The following is a 17,877-nucleotide window of genomic DNA, read 5'->3' on the forward strand; positions in this document are numbered from 1 at the left end:
TCTGTAAATGTTTATGAAAATTAATAAAATATAATTATAGAAAAAAAAAAAAAGGACCTTCCAGTTTAGCTTCATAGACTAACTCTCACTTCCTGCTCTTTGAAGCTGATAGTGCAGAAAGGACTTCTGCTTCAGGTTTTCACTCAGGCCTGATGTCCATTCTGGCCTGTGGGGAAGACATGAGGGGTGTGAAAAGAGAGTGCATGAAAATTTATTTAGATCTGTTTGCAACAGTGACAAAAAAGTGAAAGAAGAAAAAAGAGGAATAATTGCTGAGAAAGCTTATGTATTACCACGTATTTTGTGGGATTTGATAACCTGGTTTGGAGGTTGAGTGTCATAATTTCCTGGGATTCCAGTTAATTGACCCAATATGTTTAGTGCTTCTGTTTTACTTCCTCTTTTGGAAGTAAAAATCTGAGGTCTTAAAAATCTACAGTGGAGCATAATAATTGGTCTTTATTTGCCTGGAACAACAGAGGAAAAAGAAGACTTCGGAATAAAATGATATAGAATATATGATGTTGAACAGCTGTTTCCTTTGTTATGTGGCCAAAAGAACTTGTAGTGCCTGGCTACCATTATTGAATATTTCAATCAAAGATTGTCCAGAAGAATAAAGATCAAAAGAGGGTAAATGTGAAACAGAATTTAAAATTCTAACGATCTTCAGCAAATATGGGACCACGGAAGCTGGATGAACCCCTGAAACTACTGCCATGAAATAATCTTTAACTCGTGAGCCAGAATGTCCCCTGGAGTCTTCTTAAGACTTGAGAATACTTTATCTTAGCTAGTAAAAGAGATCAACCTGGAACACTGTGCTCTATCAGGGACGAATTTGATAAAGGCAACTGAAAAGATTAGAAAGGAACTTCATGATAGTGGGTTTATATTAATGTGGAAAGAACAAACCAGAAAAGAAGAGAGAGATTGGTTGCATTTTTGAAAAATATAATAAACATCACTATAATTATACACATAAATCTTAGTTATCTTCAATATGCATTGCATCTCAGCATCAAGGCCACAAAAAATCCTTACCCTTGGAGCAAGAAGCAACATCTTGATGGACAGAGAAAGGAATGAGACTTGTCAAAGACTTCATCTTACTTGGATCAACAATCAACATGCTTACTACTAGCAGTTAGGAGATCAGGAGATGTATTACACTGGGGAAGTCTGCAGGGAGCTCTCGAAATTATTGAAGAGTAATGATGTCAGTTTGAGGACAAAGCTGAGCCTAATATAGGTCATGGTCTTTTCAGGTACTTGCTATGCGTCTGAGAACTGAGCACTGATTAAGGATGACAGAAGAAAAACTGAGTTGTGATGTTGGAGAAGAGTGCTGAAGATTCCTTGGACTATCAAAAGAACAAACAGAAGTCTTGGAAAAGATGCACCTTTCCTTGGAGGCAAAGGTGATGAAGCTTTGCCTCACATACTTTGGGCATGTTTGGGAGTGGTTATACCTTGGCAAAGGACATGATACTTGGAAAGGTGGAGGGATCGTGAAATGGTTGAAGACTCTCAACAAGATGGGTTGACATGGTGATGGCAGCAGTGAGTTTGAGCGTGTCAGAGATTGAGAGAATGGCACGGGATAGGACAGTGTTCACATTGGTTGTTTAGAGGGTCATTGTGAGTCGTTCTTGACCCAGAGACATCTAACAACAACAACAACAACAACAACAACAACAACAACAACAACATCTTATCTAGTTCTAGAGGAACACTATTTCCTCTAGTGAAAATAATCAAAAGTGGGTGACTTTAACAAACAGAAATTTACTTTCTTGTAGTTTAAGAAGGAAGATGCTTGGCTCCTTTAACATCTGTGGGCCTGGCATTCCTAGGAGATCACCTCCTGATCTTGACCTTCCCTGTGTCAAGGAAGTTCCTAACACAAAGACCTGGGCTGAAGGTAATGTTCCACTCCCAGCTCTTCTTTTCTTGTGAGACAGAAGACCTATATCTCTGCTTGTTTCTCTTTTATCTGTCATAAGGAAAAAAGTATATAGAACACACCTCAGAGAAACTCCCTTACATTGAATCAAGGCTGTGAAGGGACTGAGAGTTTGAATTCCATCCTTAAGGAGCCCTGGTGGTGTATTGCATTACATATTGACTCTTAACTGAAAGGTCAATAGTTTGAATCCAACAGCTGCTCCCCTAGAGTAAGCCGGGAAGATTTACAGCCTCAGAAATCCTACCGAGAGTCCTTATGAGTTCCCATTAGTTGGTTTGAGTGAATTGAAGAGTGTTGAAACTACAAAGGTCAAACCCCATGCCTTTACATTGGCAGTTTATTTCCTTACCTTTAAGCCACCAGAGCCCCTTTCCGTAAAGATAATGAACAAGAAAACCTCAGGAAGCAGACCTACTCTGTGACACACGGGGTCACCATGAGCCAGGATCAACCTGATAGTAATATTTTTTAAAAACTAAGAATGAGTTTTACAATTTTAAACGGTCAAAAGAGAACATCAGACATTTGCAGTAGATTTTAATGAACAGAAACACTAACTTTGAGCTTCAGAACAGACTCTTATTGCTAAAAATAGTTTTTCTTAATTTCTGTGAGTATATTTTTAAATTTGATCAATAAAAAAGTTAGTAGAATTTTGTTTTCCCCCTGATTGTATAAATATCCCCAGGATATCTCTAGCTTTTCTTCATGGCCAGTATAGCTGAAAAAAATTTTTGCTATCAGACCTTTCTTAGAAAATCATTTGCTGACCCCTTGTTGTATCTTTGAAACCATGAACATGTCACTCAGCCTCAGTTTCCTCACCTATTTTGCAAGGAATAAGAGAAACGGGATATTAATCTCTCTTGACGTATGTTACATACACTCATTGCTGCCAAGTTGGAACTGACTCATAGATCTGACATTGTAGATTGCCTCGAAGGAGATTGCCCATCTTCCTCCTGCATCTTTTCTACCTGTTGGTCGCTTTTCATCCTGCTCATCTTTTCTGCCTGCTGGTAGATTTGAACCGCTGAAGAGGAACTGCTTTTGGATTAGCAGTGCAATTCCCTAAGAGCTATGCCACCAGAGCCTGCTTCTATATGTTAGTTATTTGAGTAGATGTTGTTAGGTGCTGTCAAGTATGACTCATAGAGACCCTATGAGCAGTGGATCTGAACCCTGCCCTATCCTGTGTCATTCTCCTCACCTCTGCTACACTTGAACCTGTTGTATTAGTATTAGTCACTGTTGTTCAATGCTGCTAAGTCCATTTTAATTTATAATGACTCCCTGTGTAATAGAACTGTCCCATGGGTACATAAGTGTTGAGCTACTAGCTAAAATGCCAGCAGTTCAAATCCACCAGCTGCCACATGGGAGAACTAAGTCAATTTCCTCCTGTGAATATTTGCAGCCTGGGAAACCCAGTGAAGGACTGCCTTGAATTGGAATGGATTCGATGGCAGTGAGTAATCTTTAGAAGAACCCTCCTCATATCTTTGTCCTGTGGAGTCGCTGGATGGATTTGAACCACTAGCCCTTTGGTGGTGGTTGCAGCTGTTGTTGTTATGTGCTGTCAAGTTGTAACCAACTGACAGCTGGCCTTCCAGCAGAATCTTAGAGGCTGCACATCATGTGGAGGAGATTGCCCATCTTTCTCCTGTGGAGCAACTGGTAGATTTGAACTACCAACTGTAGAGTGGCAGCGCAGCTCCTTACCACTAGGCTGCAAGAGCTAGCTGAGCGCAATATTGGTTAGTTCCTCTAGTGAAAATTTAACTTGTGAATGATTTCTAAAACCAGAGTCCGTGGTTGCCAGCTGCTAAGTGGATTCTGCTTTGTTGTTGTTGCTGTTGTTGTGTTGTTAAGTATCACAGAGCTGACTGTGCCTCATAGTGACCCAGGGGACAGCAGGTTGGAAGCTTGCCTTCTCCTGCACTATCTCCACCATCTCTGATGTACTCAAGCCTGTTGTTATAATTCCTGTGTTGGTCCACCTAGTTGAGGGTCTTCCTCTCTCTCTGACCCTCCACCTTTCCCTGCATGATGTCTTTTCCCAAGCATTGACCTCTCCTGACAATGTGCTCAGAACATACAAGACTAAGCTCTGTCATCCTTGCCTCTAAGGAGCACTCTGGTTACACTTCCTCCAAGATGGTCTGATTTGTAGAGGACCGTAAAAGGGGCCCCAGGAAGGAATGGGAACGAGGATGGGGTGGACTCCAGGCTCACCTTGTAAGTTTGAGAACTTGAGGGGAGGGTCAGCCTCCCTCAGTGTGGCTGGACAGGGCCAGCTCCGTGCACCTTGGAACCTGAAGGGGCTGCATCCCAGCTCCGCAAATCCCTGCTACATTAACGCAGCTCTGACATAATTTTCCTCATGAAACGCAATGAAGCATAACTAAAAAATGTAAGTAACAGCTTCAGGCCCTTAATGAGGCTATAAATACAAGAGGAAAATAATTTATAAAGCGCTTTCCCGGTTAAGAACCGTCTTTTTCCCTAGACCTGCTCTTTTTCTTTCTGCTTGCTTCATTGATGCTGGCCAGTGTCTTGTTTTAAGAAGGAAACAAAGCATTGTTTATGCTCTGGGCTTAGCAGGTGAAGCAGAGACCGAGCTGTGTGAAGTGCAGGTGGACAGCCAGGCTCACCTGTTGTCCAGGAGACATGCTGGATCCATCCGTGTTCCTTCCGCAGAGGAATGTTTACGCCTGCTTTTCCTGCAGGGTCACTGACACTGTTAGTATGAAGCCTGGGCATGGGAAGGGCCTGCAGTCCTTGGTTTAATGGGGTCATTTTATACCTTATCACCAGTTTCCCTGGGCCGCTCTTCTTTATACTAGGTATTAGTTGCCATTGAATTCACTCAGGCCCGTGGAACAACTTAATGATATATTGCCTGAGCCTGGACCCTCATCAGGACCCCTTGACGTAGTTGATAGGTGCCGTCGAGTTGACACTAACTTGAAGCAACCCTCCCTCTGTGTGACAGGTTGACATTCTGCCCAATCCGGAGCCGTACTCACCATCTTTACTGTGCTTAAGCCCATCGTTGGAGTCACTGTGCCAATCCGTCTTTTGAGGGGTCTTCTCCTACACTGACTTCTGCTTTTCCACGCATGATATCCTTTTCCAAGGACTGGCACCCCAAATCTCTGCCATGGTGTCTCCCTGTCCTTGCCTACCCCTCACTGCTCTCAGACCCTTCATATGCCCTTGTGCACCATTGCATCAGCTGTGTGTTTTGAGAACTCGTATTCTGTATCAGACAACACTCTGTTGTGATCCTTGAGATTTTCATGAGCGAGTATTTGGAAGGAGATCGTCAGGCCTTTCTTCCTAGTTTCCCTTGGGCTGGAAGCTCTGGTGAAGAGATATGCCTTCTTCCCGGGGAAGAACTAGTGGAGATTTGCAGAATCACACAGGAATTGGGATGGGACGTGTGTCTGTCTTTGGGTGTGTTTGCACATCTTTCATGTTGTTCGTTGAGTCTGCAGACCTGGATTGTTGAGAAGCAGAAATGTGGAAAAGCTGGCCCTGGTGATGGTTTACAGATGAGAATTCTGTGTTACCAGGGGTATTGCTAGGGGGGAGGTGATTGGCATTGTGAGAGGAAGGAATTCCACAGACTCCCGACTGGTAGAATTCCCATTTCTTAGCTGGACAAGTTTATGTTCCGGAGTGATCCTTCAGGTGGGATGCAGCATGTTTGACTCTCCCTGTATTTGAAATGCTGATAGCACAGCTTCCAAGAGGAGCCAGTCTCTGGAGAAGGCCATCATGCTGGGAAAAGTAGAAGTCAGAGAAAGATGTGGAGGTCCTCCTGGAGGTGGATTGATGGGGTGATTGCAACAGTTTGAATATGACATGAGGATGGGGTAAGATAGGGCAAGGTTTCCATCTGTCATACATGGGGTTGCTATGAGTCAGAACTGACATGATGACACCTAACAACAATAATTGCAAGCTTACAGTATCATAGCAACACACAGACCACCACACTGTGGCACATTGACATATAGTTGTTGTATTTTCCCCTTCCTTTTAACAGATGGGTAAACTGAGGCAGAGACCGTTGGAATGGGCTCGTAGAGCAGGGCAACCTGCAGAGTCTCGATAAGTCTAGAGACCTGACTCCTCTCAGGTTCTTCCACCAGAAGAGCATCTTTGACTTGCGTGTTGGCACGTAACTGCGCCCTTCTTGGTGACCCCACAGCAGAGCAGCAGCAGGAAGCCGCTTGCTCGATGAGAACCAAAAGACTGGGAAGCGAACGAGGACAGACATCCCTGGTTCCATTCGCTGCTGATGCAGGGCAGTCTGGAGTCAGTGGGGGCCTTTCAGGGGACGTTTGCAGGCGTGTTTACAAACAAAGCATTGCAGATCAGCTCATGGGGTGGCTCTGCTTGTTCCTGGGCTTGCAGTGTGGGTGTGTGTTTGAGGAATGAGTCAGAGAGAAAACAGACTGTTGTCTTCCAAGGCTCCTAGCATTATGTTGTCGGCACCAGGCAGTGGGAAGAGATGTGCCTTCTCCCCGAGGGAGGGTCTGGGGGAGAGCTATTGGAGATTTGCAGACTCACACAGGAATTGGGATGGGATGTGTGTCTGTCTTTGAGTGTGTTTGCGCACCTTGCATGTTGTTCGTTGATTCTGCAGACCTGGATTGCTGGGAAGCAGAAATGTGGAAAAGCTGGGCCTGGTGATGGTTTACAGATGAGAATTCTGTGTTACCAGGGGTATTGCTAGGGGGGAGGAGATTGACATTGTGAGAGGAAGGAATTCCACAGACTCCCGACTGGTAGAATTCCCATTTCTCAGCCGGACAAGTTTGTGTTCCGGAGTGATCCTTCAGGTGGGATGCAGCAGATGTCTGAGTTTTCACAGTTGCCCCAGTTCTGGCCTCCTCATTAAATACAAATCTGTGGATGCCAGAGATTTTTGAAGGAGTTAGGGCAGGCTGTTTGCATTTGCCCCAAAGTGGGAGGACTTAGAATTTTTTCCCCCTTCCTATTCTTGGTGCAGATGGTATAGTTATTTTAAGTAAGTGATGTGTTGCAGTGAAAATGGGCAACTCCTTTTTTATTTTCCAGCTTAGTGGGGGTGGGGAGGAGGAGGAGGAAAGAGGAGAAGTGAAACCCCAGCTAGCCAACTTCATGCTAATGCTTGTCGTTTTTAGATTCTGAATGTGTATCAAGATGCTGAGACGGGAGAAATATTTCAGCCACTAGAAAGTCCTGTTGTCGGGCTGAAAGATTTCTAACCTCTTTGAAAGCAGAGAGGATAGTAATTTACTTGCACAATTCCAGACACCCCCGTGCCCTTTATTTTATGGATGCATGTATACGTTCCACTCGCATTCTGGAGGGATTAAGATGAGGCACATGGAGCTTTCTAAGGAAGAAAAGCAGGACATGGGGAATACACCAGCAAGTAAACGTTTAGACTTTGTTCCTAGTGTGACCACAAATACTTACTGTGGACCTGCTGCTCTAAGGGAGAACGATGGTCAGTCTCCTCCTGTGCGATTTGCAAACTCTGAAAACCTGCTGGAGGGTCCGCTGGGTGTCAGGCCTGACTCAACAGCACTGAAGGATAGTGGTGGTTCAGTGCTGTTGTTGTTACCTTCCACATGAGAGACCCAGGTTCATTTCCCTGCTGGTGTACCTCATTTCTACCCAGTGCCTGTCTGTCATTGGAGGCTAGCGTGTTCGGATGCTGGCGAGGTTTCATTGGACCTTCTAGACTGTGATGGATGAGGAAGAAAGGCCTGGCAATCTCTTACTGACTGACTCAAAGTCAATCTACTTTTAAAATCTACTACTTAAAAAAAATCCGTCTGTAAAAACCCTGTTGTTCCTAGAGACCCCATCTGAAGTATTTTGTCCTGTTATGCAGAGGGGGTCACCTTGAGTTGGAGGTAAACTCTGGATAGAGAGATGGAGGAAAGGTGCCTTCATGGAGCCTGCAGTCTCGTGGGGCAATAGTACAAATCTCTTTGTAGCCACAAATTATGATGTTGGAAAACATAAGATGTAGAGAGTGAGAAAAATGCATTTAGATTGAGATTTAGATGGATTTCAACCTTAAGTTGAGATCTGAAGGATAAATTAAAGTCAACCAGGTGAAGGGTAGCAGAAGAATATTTTGCTCATTGACCAACCCGGGGGGCCTTTTACTGTAGAGAGGACTTTGTGTCCTTGTGTGTGTGTATATATTTATTAACAATGCATATTGGCTTCTCATTCAGCCAATCACTCGCATTTTGTTTCACACCATTAAGTACAATATCTCCAATGTAATTACACTTCCCCCCTCCCATAATCGTTATCCTCATTAATACTTCTCTCTTACCCCTTTCTGTCTTCATAGCTTTATCCGTGAACAAATGCTGCTCTTTTGAGGTTGGTTATTATAAGGAGTGAGTGCCTTCCTGGTGTTTTCAGTCACTTCACAGGCCTCTCTATTGTTGACCTAAGAGTTAAGTGGTGGAGTGAGTTTTGTTCCAGGTTCAAAGGGTGACTGAGGGACTGAGGGCCCTAGTCTCCATGGGACTGGTAAGCCTGTCCCTTTTTTTGGGGGGGCAAGAAATTGTGCTGCTAAAGCAAATGGTCCACTTCTCTGGCAGTTCAAATCCACTAGCAGCTCCTTAGGAGAAAGATGGGTAATCTCCTTCCATGTGATTTACAGCCTTGGAAACCAATGGAAGGTCAGCTATGAGTCGGTTCTGACTTGACAGTGATGATAATGTGTTTGAGTGGCTGGGAAAGAGTTTGTGCAGGTGAGCAGAGCCATGTAAACGAAGACAAGGGTCTTTACTTTCAGGTCCCAGCGTGTCAGTCATTAGTTACCTTTTTAAAAAATCTCACTGTCTTGTGAAGGCACTGAACTCAGCTGTGAGAAGTGGAAGTTCGAAGGTTGCTGTCATTCAGGGCTTCGGGTGTGGTGTGAAAGTTGTTGGCTACTCTAACCGAACGATTGGTCGTTCATGTCCTCCAGCTGCTCTGAGGGAGAAGAGTAGGCGGTTACAGATTCACAGCCTCAGAAACACATTGAAGCATCTCTGTGAGTGAGAGTTAACTTGACAGCAGTGGATCTGGTTTGTTGTTGTTATGTGCCGTCGAGTCGCCTGCGACTCAAAGCGACCCTGTGTACAACAGCCCTAAACTCCGCTCTGTCCTGTGCCAATCGCACTGTCTCCGACACTCCCATCCCAATTATCCCAGTCACTGAATCAATCCACCTCATAGAGGGCCTTCCTCTCCTGCGCCATCTCTCCACCCTCCCAAGCATGATGTCCCTCTCTAAGGATGGAGCCTCAGAATCCTTGCCTCCAAGGAGGCACCCGGTTTAACCCTTTCCAGGACAAATCTGTTTGTTTTCCTATCAGTCCATGGTATTCTCAATACTCTTCTCCAGCACCACAGCTCAAAGGCATCAATTCTCCTTCTATCCTCCCTGGTCATTGTCCAACTCTCTGATGCATTACAAGTGATTGCGAAGACCATGGCCTGTATCAGACGCACCTTAGTCTCCTGAGAGACACCATTGCTCTTCTGTACTTTGGAGAGGTCCCTAACAGCAGACTTTCCCATGGCAATGCGCCTTTTAATTTCCTGGCTGCTGGTGCCAAGACTGTTGACTATGGAGCCAAGCAAACTAAAGCTGTGTACAATCTCAATCTCTTCACCATCCATCCTGATGCTGCCAGTTGGTCCAGTGGTGAGAATCTTTGTCTTCTTGACATTGAGCCTCAATCCATATTGTAGGCTGCAGTCCTTGACGCTCTGCAGCAGGCACTTCAGGTCCTCTTCAGTTTCAGCAAGCAGGGTTGTGTCATCCTCATAATGCAGATTGTTGATAAATCGTCCACCAATCTTGACCCCACATTTCTCCTCAAAGAGCCAGCCTCCTGGATAATCTGTTCTGCATATAGGTTGAAAAGGTATGGAGATAGGATGCATCCCTGGCGTACACCCTTCCCAATTTTGAACCATGCAGTGTTCCCTTGCTCTGTTCTGACGACTGCCTCCTGGTCCAAGTATAAGTTTCGCATTAGAATGATCAAGTGTTCTGGGATTCCCATTCTTCTCAGAGTCAACCATAGTTTGTTATGATCTACACAGTCAAATGCCTTTGCATAGTCAATGAAACACAGATAGACATTCCTCTGCTATTCCCTGTTTTCAGCCAAGATCCATCTAACGTCAGCTACAATATCTCTAGTACCACGACCCCTTCTAAACCCAGCCTGGACTTCTGGTAGTTCTCTGTTGATGTGCTGTTCCAGTCGTTTTTGGATAATCTTCAGTTATCCAAAATTGTCAATTATGCCAAGACTGAAACACACAAAAAACCTCCCTAAACCGGATCCTTCAGATTTCACATGTAAGCAACTGAAGGATCTGGTTTAGGGAGGGTTTTTTTTGTGTTTCAGTCTTGGCATAATTGACATTTTTGGCTGAATAGGCTTTCGCTGTGAGAGCTGTGCAGGGCAGGATATGTAGCAGCATCTTTAATCGCTATTTGATAAGTTCCAATATAGCATCTCCTTATTTGTGGCCCTGGTGACCTGGAGGTAAGAAGCTGCACTAACATCCCAAAGGCACATGGGTTTGAATCCTCCAGCTGCCCTACAGAAGGATGGGCAATGTCCCTGTCACTAACTGCCTGTGAAAACCCACTGGAAGGTCAGCTGTGGGTTCATTCTGACTTGATGGCACACAGCAACAACAACTGTGATGAAAGCAGCCCTTTTGATGTAGTGGTTACATACTTGGTGGCTAGCCAGAGTCAGGAGTTCAGAACCACTAGCTACTCTATGGTCAAGTCTGTCTCAACTCCTCGTGACCCTCCGTTGGGTTTCCAAGGCTTAATGGGGGGAGCAGACTCCCCATCTTTCTCTCAGGAGCTCCTGGTAGATTGAACCATAGGAGCTTTGGGACCTTTCTGTTAGCAGAGTGACACTGTGTTAACTATGAAACTTTCTGGAGTTGTCCTGCTCTGTCCTCACAGCAGCCCTTGGGATTGGAATCTTTGGAATTCACTTGATAGCACACTACAGGTGTGACTTCCCCTAATGGCTCTAGACATTGCCACATGTCCCCTGCAGGGCAGAGTTGCTTCACTCACTGTTGAGAACCCTTGGTTTAAGAGGCACAGGAAATGATGGTGGTTTAGACTGAGTGGTTCTAATTCACTGAGGCCGGTCAAGTTGGCTGGAACAGTATTTTAAATACAACATTAATAGCATTGAACTTCTCTCTGCCTTGGTTTGTCCCCATGCTTTTGAATTCAGTGATATTGCCCCGTCCCTGAAGCGTGAGGCTCTGTTCTCCCATGTAGAGTACGTTTGCTCTGAAGAGCTCAAGGACTGTCCACTGCAGTGTCATCCTTCATCAGACGCAGGGACCTTGAGCCCCGTGGTGGGACGGATCAGCTGTACATGACAGATGTTGTATCCATTCTCTGTATCACACCCCTCCATTTGTCACCGCTGCACGCCGCCAGCCTTATTGACTCTCAGAACAAGCACTTCGGAATCTAATCTTTTCAGTTCTCTGGCTCCGGAAATCTGTTTATCAGAACAAGAATTCACAGTTGCGGTGACTTTTCCAGGGGGCTGCTCTTTAAGGAGCTGGTTCCACCAAAGCAAGTGAAAATGATTTGCAAACAAAACAGAATGACAGCTACACTCTGGAGCCCTGGAGAGTCCTGTGCTTGCTGGCAAAGCCCAGAGCAGCTGTTAGGAAGCAGCTGGAACGTGTGGCCTTTCTGGGTTTACTGTTAGTGTCTGGCCGGGGTCCAGTACTTGGTCACCTTTCCCAGACTCTTTTTCCATCACTGTCTTCTCAGATGTCTTGAACCCTAGCCCTGTGATGGTGAAGTTTCAGGCTTGGTGGTATAGGCTTCTAGAGACCATTCTTTTTAACCTTAAAAACAAAACCAAAACAGTTTAAATGAAAGTTTACCAGGTAAAGAATTGATTTTCCATTTCATCATTCATATATGTTTTGTTTCACCATTCATACATATTTTGTTTTATGACCTTAATTAGTATCCCTGTAATGTAACTAACTGCACTCTTCCCATTTCCTCTCTATTTTTCTTGTTTCCACCAATCCTTCTAGCTTAGCTTTTCTTGCTTTCTAGGCTTTCACTTTGGGGAAATGCTGCTCTTTTGAGTGTATATATGGTTGTTTCTCTTAAGACGTGAGTAGTTAGCCAGTCTGCTGTTTTAGCTCCAAGGTGTGTCTGATCCAGCCCATGGTCTTTTCACTTGCTGTGCATCTGAACAATGAGTAAAGATGACAGCAGAAAAATTAATGCCTTTGAGCTGTGGTGTTGGAGAAGGGTCCTGAATATTCCACGGACTGCCAAAAGAACAAACAGCAGATGTGTCTAGAAGCGAATGCAGCAAACTTGCTCTGTAGGGGCAAGGATGGTGAAGCTTCTTCTCGCTTACTTTGGCATGCTGTTAGGAAGGGTTATTCCTTGGAAAGAGACCTCATGCTTGGAAAGGTAGAGGTCAGTGAAGGACAAGAAGAACCTCAAGGAAATGTATTGAGGTTGCAACTGCAGCAATAAGCTAAAGTATATGAGAGATGATAGGGGTGACACAGATTAGGACAGGATTTAGATCTCTTGTTCCCAGGGTGGCTGAGTCAGATTTGACCACACCTGATATCAACTGTTTAGCTCAGAGTTGAGCTCCAGGGGTGAGCTGTGTTCCAAGTTAGAAGGGTAACTAAGGACCAGTCTTGGGAGTTCTGCCAGGATGGAAATCATTCTTGAGAAGCATTTTGCTATGAGGTCTAAACTAATTCTGAGTACCATGATTGATTGGTGATGTCTGACTTGATAATACAGTGGGGGAAAGGGTAGCCATACATCACTTGCAATTTCTGCCAGTCAGGATTGAATTGTGGTGTTGGCAAAGGACACTGAATACACTGTGGACTACCAAAAGAACAAATAAATATGTCTTGGAGGAAATGTAACCAGAGTGCTTCTAAGGCTGGGGAAACTTCGTCTCACATGTTTTGGGCAGGAGGGGCCAGTCTTTGAGTTAAATATTGTGTAGAGAAAGATAGAGGGTCAGAAAAAGGAAGGAAGAACTTGAACAAGTTGGATTGATACTGACAACAGAGGGTTTGAGCATGATGGAGATTGTGAGGACGACACAGGATGGGCAAGTTCAGATCTGTTGTTCACAGAGTCACTAGGAGTCATAGTCACTGTGATGGAGCCTTTCAACAACAACAATCAAGACTGTTAGAGTTTTCTGTATTGTTTTTTTTCTAGTGGTTAAATGAAAAATTTATTTGCTTTGTAAATGTTCCTTCAAATTATAATATTTTTGAAAAGATTACTTTTAAAAAAATGTTGTTGTTGTTATGTGCCTCCGAGTCACTTGCGAGTCAGAGTGACCCTGTGTACAACAGCTCTCAACTTTGCTCTATCCTGTGCCAATCTCACTATCTCAAACACACCCACCCCCACCACCCCAGTCACTGAATCAATCCACCTCATAGAGGGTCTTCCTCTCCTGCACCATCCCTCCACCCTACCAAGCATGACATCCCTCTCCAAGGACTGGTCCCTCCTTACAACATGTCCAAAGTATGTTAGACGGAGCCTCAGAATCCTTGCCTCCAAGGAGCAGCCTAGTTTAACCCTCTCAAGGATGAATCTGTTTTCTTAGCAGTCCATGGTACCCTCAGTACTCCTCTCCAACACCAAAGCTCAAAGGCGTCAGTTCTCCTTCTATCCTCCCTAGTCATTGTCCAACTCTCTGATGCATAACAAGTGATAGCAGAGACCATGGCCTGTATCAGACGCACCTTAGTCTCTAGAGAGACACCATTGTTCTTCAGTACTTTGGAGAGTCCCTAACAGCAGACTTTCCCATCACAATATGTCCTTTAATTTCCTGGCTTCTAGTGCCAAGAGCGTTGATTGTGGAGCTAAGCAGACTAAAGCTGTGAACAATCTCAATCTCATCACCATCCATCCTGAGCTGCCAATTGGTCCAGTGGTGAGAATCTTTGTAGTCTTGACATTGAGCCTCAATCCATACTGAAGGCTGCAGTCCTTGACCCTCTGCAGCAAGCGCTTCAGGTCCTCCTCAATTTCAGCAAGCAGGGTTGTTTCATTTGCATAACGCAGATTGTTAATAGATCTTCCACCAATCCTGATGCCATACTTCTCCTCTTAGAGCCCAGCCTCCTAGTTTATTTACAAGATTAAAATACATTGTTTTTCAGACCAGATTCTTCCAATTTCCCTCATCCCCCCCCCAACTGGTCACATTGTACAACCCCATGATAAACACACCCCCCCCACACACACATATTCTCAGGTCTCTGCTTCCACCCTCCCCACCCGCTTGGATCTTCCTACTCACTCTGTAATAATGGGTTTTGACAACATTTTTCCTTGTGAGCTGAGTTAGGTCACTCAGCATAATGCTCTCTAGTCCCTCCCAAGTTAGGTAATAATTTACAAAATCATGTTCCATTGTATGAGTGTACCACGACTTCTCAATCCATTCGATCATGGTTGGACATCTGAGCTGTTTTGTTTTTTTAATTATTCACACACCTTTCAGCGTTTTACATTGATCTTGGATACTACTCTATAGTCCTGAAGTGCTCTTACTTTTCATCTCTATGCCATTTCTTTCCTGGAACCTTTTTTCAGTTTCTTGAGTTTTGACTTTCTCTTAAGAGCTTTGAAGGAGAGGAGATACTAAATTAATTTTTTTTTTTTTTAAGAGCAGGAAGGTGTCACAACTGTTTCCCTCTCTGGAGAAATTCTGTGGCCAAATAGAAGAGAATGGGTTGGAGAGAGTGAAGATGGGAGTCAGAGAGGCCAATGGGGAGATTGTGGCACTAATACGAGTCAAACATGGTGGTGATTTGGGCGAGTGGTGACCATGACAATGGAGACAAGTGGGTAGGACTTGATGATTGACCTTGGGAGTGGGCCCAGGAGATTCCCAGGGCTCTTGTGTGGACGAGTGTGGTCGTGTAAGGCCTTTCACTCAGCTCCTTTTCCAGCTTTCCTTGATGAACTGGAAGCTCACATTTCATCAGTGAGGTTTGCAGGTGCATCAGTAATTCAGTGCAGGATTCAGGTGCCCTCCCAGAGACTGCCCTGGCAAGAGGGCCAGGGTGGCTGTATCCGTTCTAACTGCCTGTTCCAGTTGTAAAGTATTCTTAGCATCACCCAGCAGTACTATAGCCAGACAGTAGAATAAGTGCCCAGGGAATGGGCCAGAGCAGAGGCAGTATACAAGTTGGACGCTAAAGGGTGATTAGGGACTCATTAGGGGACCCAGCAGATTGGAGGCCATTCTAGGTAGAAAGCATTGCTCATGTAAAGGATAATGGCCTGCAGGATGTGATGGATATTGAAATCCAAACATACTTCTCTGTGGCAAAGCTTATGATGGGCCCTGTGCCATTTGCTGGGCAGATTTAATACTCTTCTTTTTACCACATGACAGTAAAATTGTCCATGGAGCAGTGAGTCTGTCCAGCTTGGAGCATGGCACGTTGGATGACATCTTTGTATTCTCAGGACACAGCTTGAGTGTCTGGTCATAAATATCCAGTAAATGTTGCCAGGGGACTCAGGAGGTTACCCTGGAGCTCTGGGCAAGCCAAGGACCTGGGCTTTCCCCTTTTGTCTTAGCCCAGGAGGGAGCTTTGGTGGCATAGTCTGTAGGGTGTTGTGTTAACCCAGAGGTGATGAACTCCTCTCTGAGAGTTCAAATCCATCTGCTGCTCCTTGGGAGAAAGATGAGCAGTTTTCTCTCTTGAGATTTACAGCCCTGGAAACCCAGGGACGAGTTAGCTGTGCATAGGTTCAGACTCAACAGCAATGAAGTTTTGCATTTATTTTCTTACTACAATAATGTGCTGTTTTCAGGGGATTCTTTATCCCCCTGACATCCACCACACTCTGGCTCAGACTAATCATTTATTTGGCTGGGCGTCCCCTTACTTCCTTGAAAATCTCCCCCAGGGCCCATGAGCTCTTCAGAGTGGAAGACTTGCTGTTTTATGACTAAGTGTCCCCAAATCACACTCTCAGATGCAGTTCTAAACCTGCAGTCACCTTTGGCCAAGCAGTTCAGTGATCAAGCGCCCCTTGGGGGTGAGGAGGCCAGAGTTCAAGTTTCAGCATGGCCTTTCCCACCCGTGCAAACCTCGGGCAGGCTGGTTTTATAGGCCTGCACTCCTGTTTCCGAAAGTAAAATTATCTCCCAGTGTTCTTGCCAACTTGGCACAAACACAAGCTTTCTTTGATATCAGGGGCCAGAGTCTGAGGTGGGAGGATCCCTCAGGCCCTGCTGTCAGAGGCAGTGGGCATCTAATGCTTTCTCCTGTCTTTATCTTTAATTTTTATCCACTGCTGATGACATTAAAGCCCATCTTTTAGCTGGAGAGAGAGAGAAAAAAAAGTCAGTGATCACTGCTAAATGATTTGCTGTATTTTTATTTTTCCATTTGTTTTGTAATCGAGCTCCACTTCCTTGTCACTTTATGTTCCATTTAGTCCTTGGAATACCTAAGAGGGTCCTGGTTAACAGTCCTGTTTCTTGGAAGAAGAAATTGAGGCACAGAGAATTCACTTGTCTTAGGGAGCCCAGGTTATCAATACCATTTCTCAGATGAGGAAACTGAGACCCAGAGAGGGCAGACCAGCTGCCCCCAGGGACTCAGGTTATCAGTCTCTTTTTCTCAGGTGAGGAAACTGAGGCACAGTGAGAGGAAGTCACCTGCCCGAGCGAGCCTAGGTTACCGGTCTCATTTCTCAGATGAGGAAACTGAGGCCCAGTGAGGAAAAGCGGCTTGCCTGAGGCGCACCCGGGTCTTCTCTGCTGTGACTGTGTTTGCTCACCTCCTCCCCTTCTCTCCGACAGAGAGCCAGCTGCTGCCGGGCAACAACTTCACCAACGAGTGCAACATTCCGGGCAATTTCATGTGCAGCAACGGCCGCTGCATCCCCGGCTCCTGGCAGTGCGACGGGCTGCCCGACTGCTTTGACAAGAGCGACGAGAAGGAATGCCGTGAGTGACGCCACCCTCCACTGGGCGGTCGGGGCTGGGACCCTCTTGGGGAAGGGGGCAAGAGGTCCTTGTCTGGCTTGGATCCTGCACACTTTACCTCCTGCAGGCTGCTGAGTTCAGGCCCCTGGTCAGTGGTTCTGTCCTCCCCACTCTGCACCAGTGTCTCAGGGCAGCGTGGTTTGTGCAGAAATGGGCATCTTGGTGCTGATGGAGCCACAACTTAGGAAACCATATTCAGAGCTCCTTGTCCTTGTGCTGGGGGACTGCCGTGGGCTTCACCAGCACACTAGGGGGAGTGGTGCTGAGATGCCCAGCTTCAGGATCTTACAACCAATAAGTAGCAGATTTGGTGTTTCAGCCCAGACCTACCTGGCCCCGACTCCCAGGTATGCAGGGCATTATGGAGTTTTTTTGGCTGTTAAGTTGGTGTGGTGTTAGGTCCCCCCACCCATCTGTCAGTTCGTTGGACTCTGGGGACATGTGCGTTGCTGTGATTTGGAAGTTCTGTCACTGGTATTTCAAATTCTTGCAAGGTCACCAACAGTGGACAGATTTTAGCAGAACTTCCACACTGAGATAGACTAGAAAGAAAGGCCTGGCAAGTGACTTCTGAAGACAATTGTTGTTGTGGTGGTTGTTAATGTGCCTCTGAGTTGAAACAGACTCTATGGTCTTTGGCGGGTTTTCAGAGACTGTAACAGGAACTAGAGGCGATCTGTCCTTGAAAATATTAGGAATCACGACTGAGTACCATCTGGTGTAACACTGGAGGATGAGCTGGCTGGGTAGGAAGGCACACACAGGCCAGTGGCCTCATGGACTTAGGCAGAG

At 45.4% G+C, this 17,877-nt stretch overlaps 1 protein-coding gene across 1 annotated transcript in view; it reads left to right on the plus strand.

Moving 5' to 3' along the window:
- Positions 1–16,896: 16,896 nt before the first annotated feature.
- Positions 16,897–17,877, plus strand: part of LDLRAD3 (low density lipoprotein receptor class A domain containing 3) — a 240,456-nt gene continuing 239,475 nt past the window's right edge. Inside the window, exon 1 of the mRNA XM_006883760.1 lies at positions 16,897–17,046. Coding sequence (XP_006883822.1) covers positions 16,959–17,046 — 88 coding nt within the window. The 5' untranslated portion in view covers positions 16,897–16,958. The remainder of the gene's footprint in view (positions 17,047–17,877) is intronic.

This window comes from Elephantulus edwardii, unplaced genomic scaffold (genome assembly GCF_000299155.1).
Source record: "Elephantulus edwardii isolate Elephantulus edwardi_28Jun2011 unplaced genomic scaffold, EleEdw1.0 scaffold00029, whole genome shotgun sequence".
Classification (NCBI taxonomy): domain Eukaryota; kingdom Metazoa; phylum Chordata; class Mammalia; order Macroscelidea; family Macroscelididae; genus Elephantulus; species Elephantulus edwardii.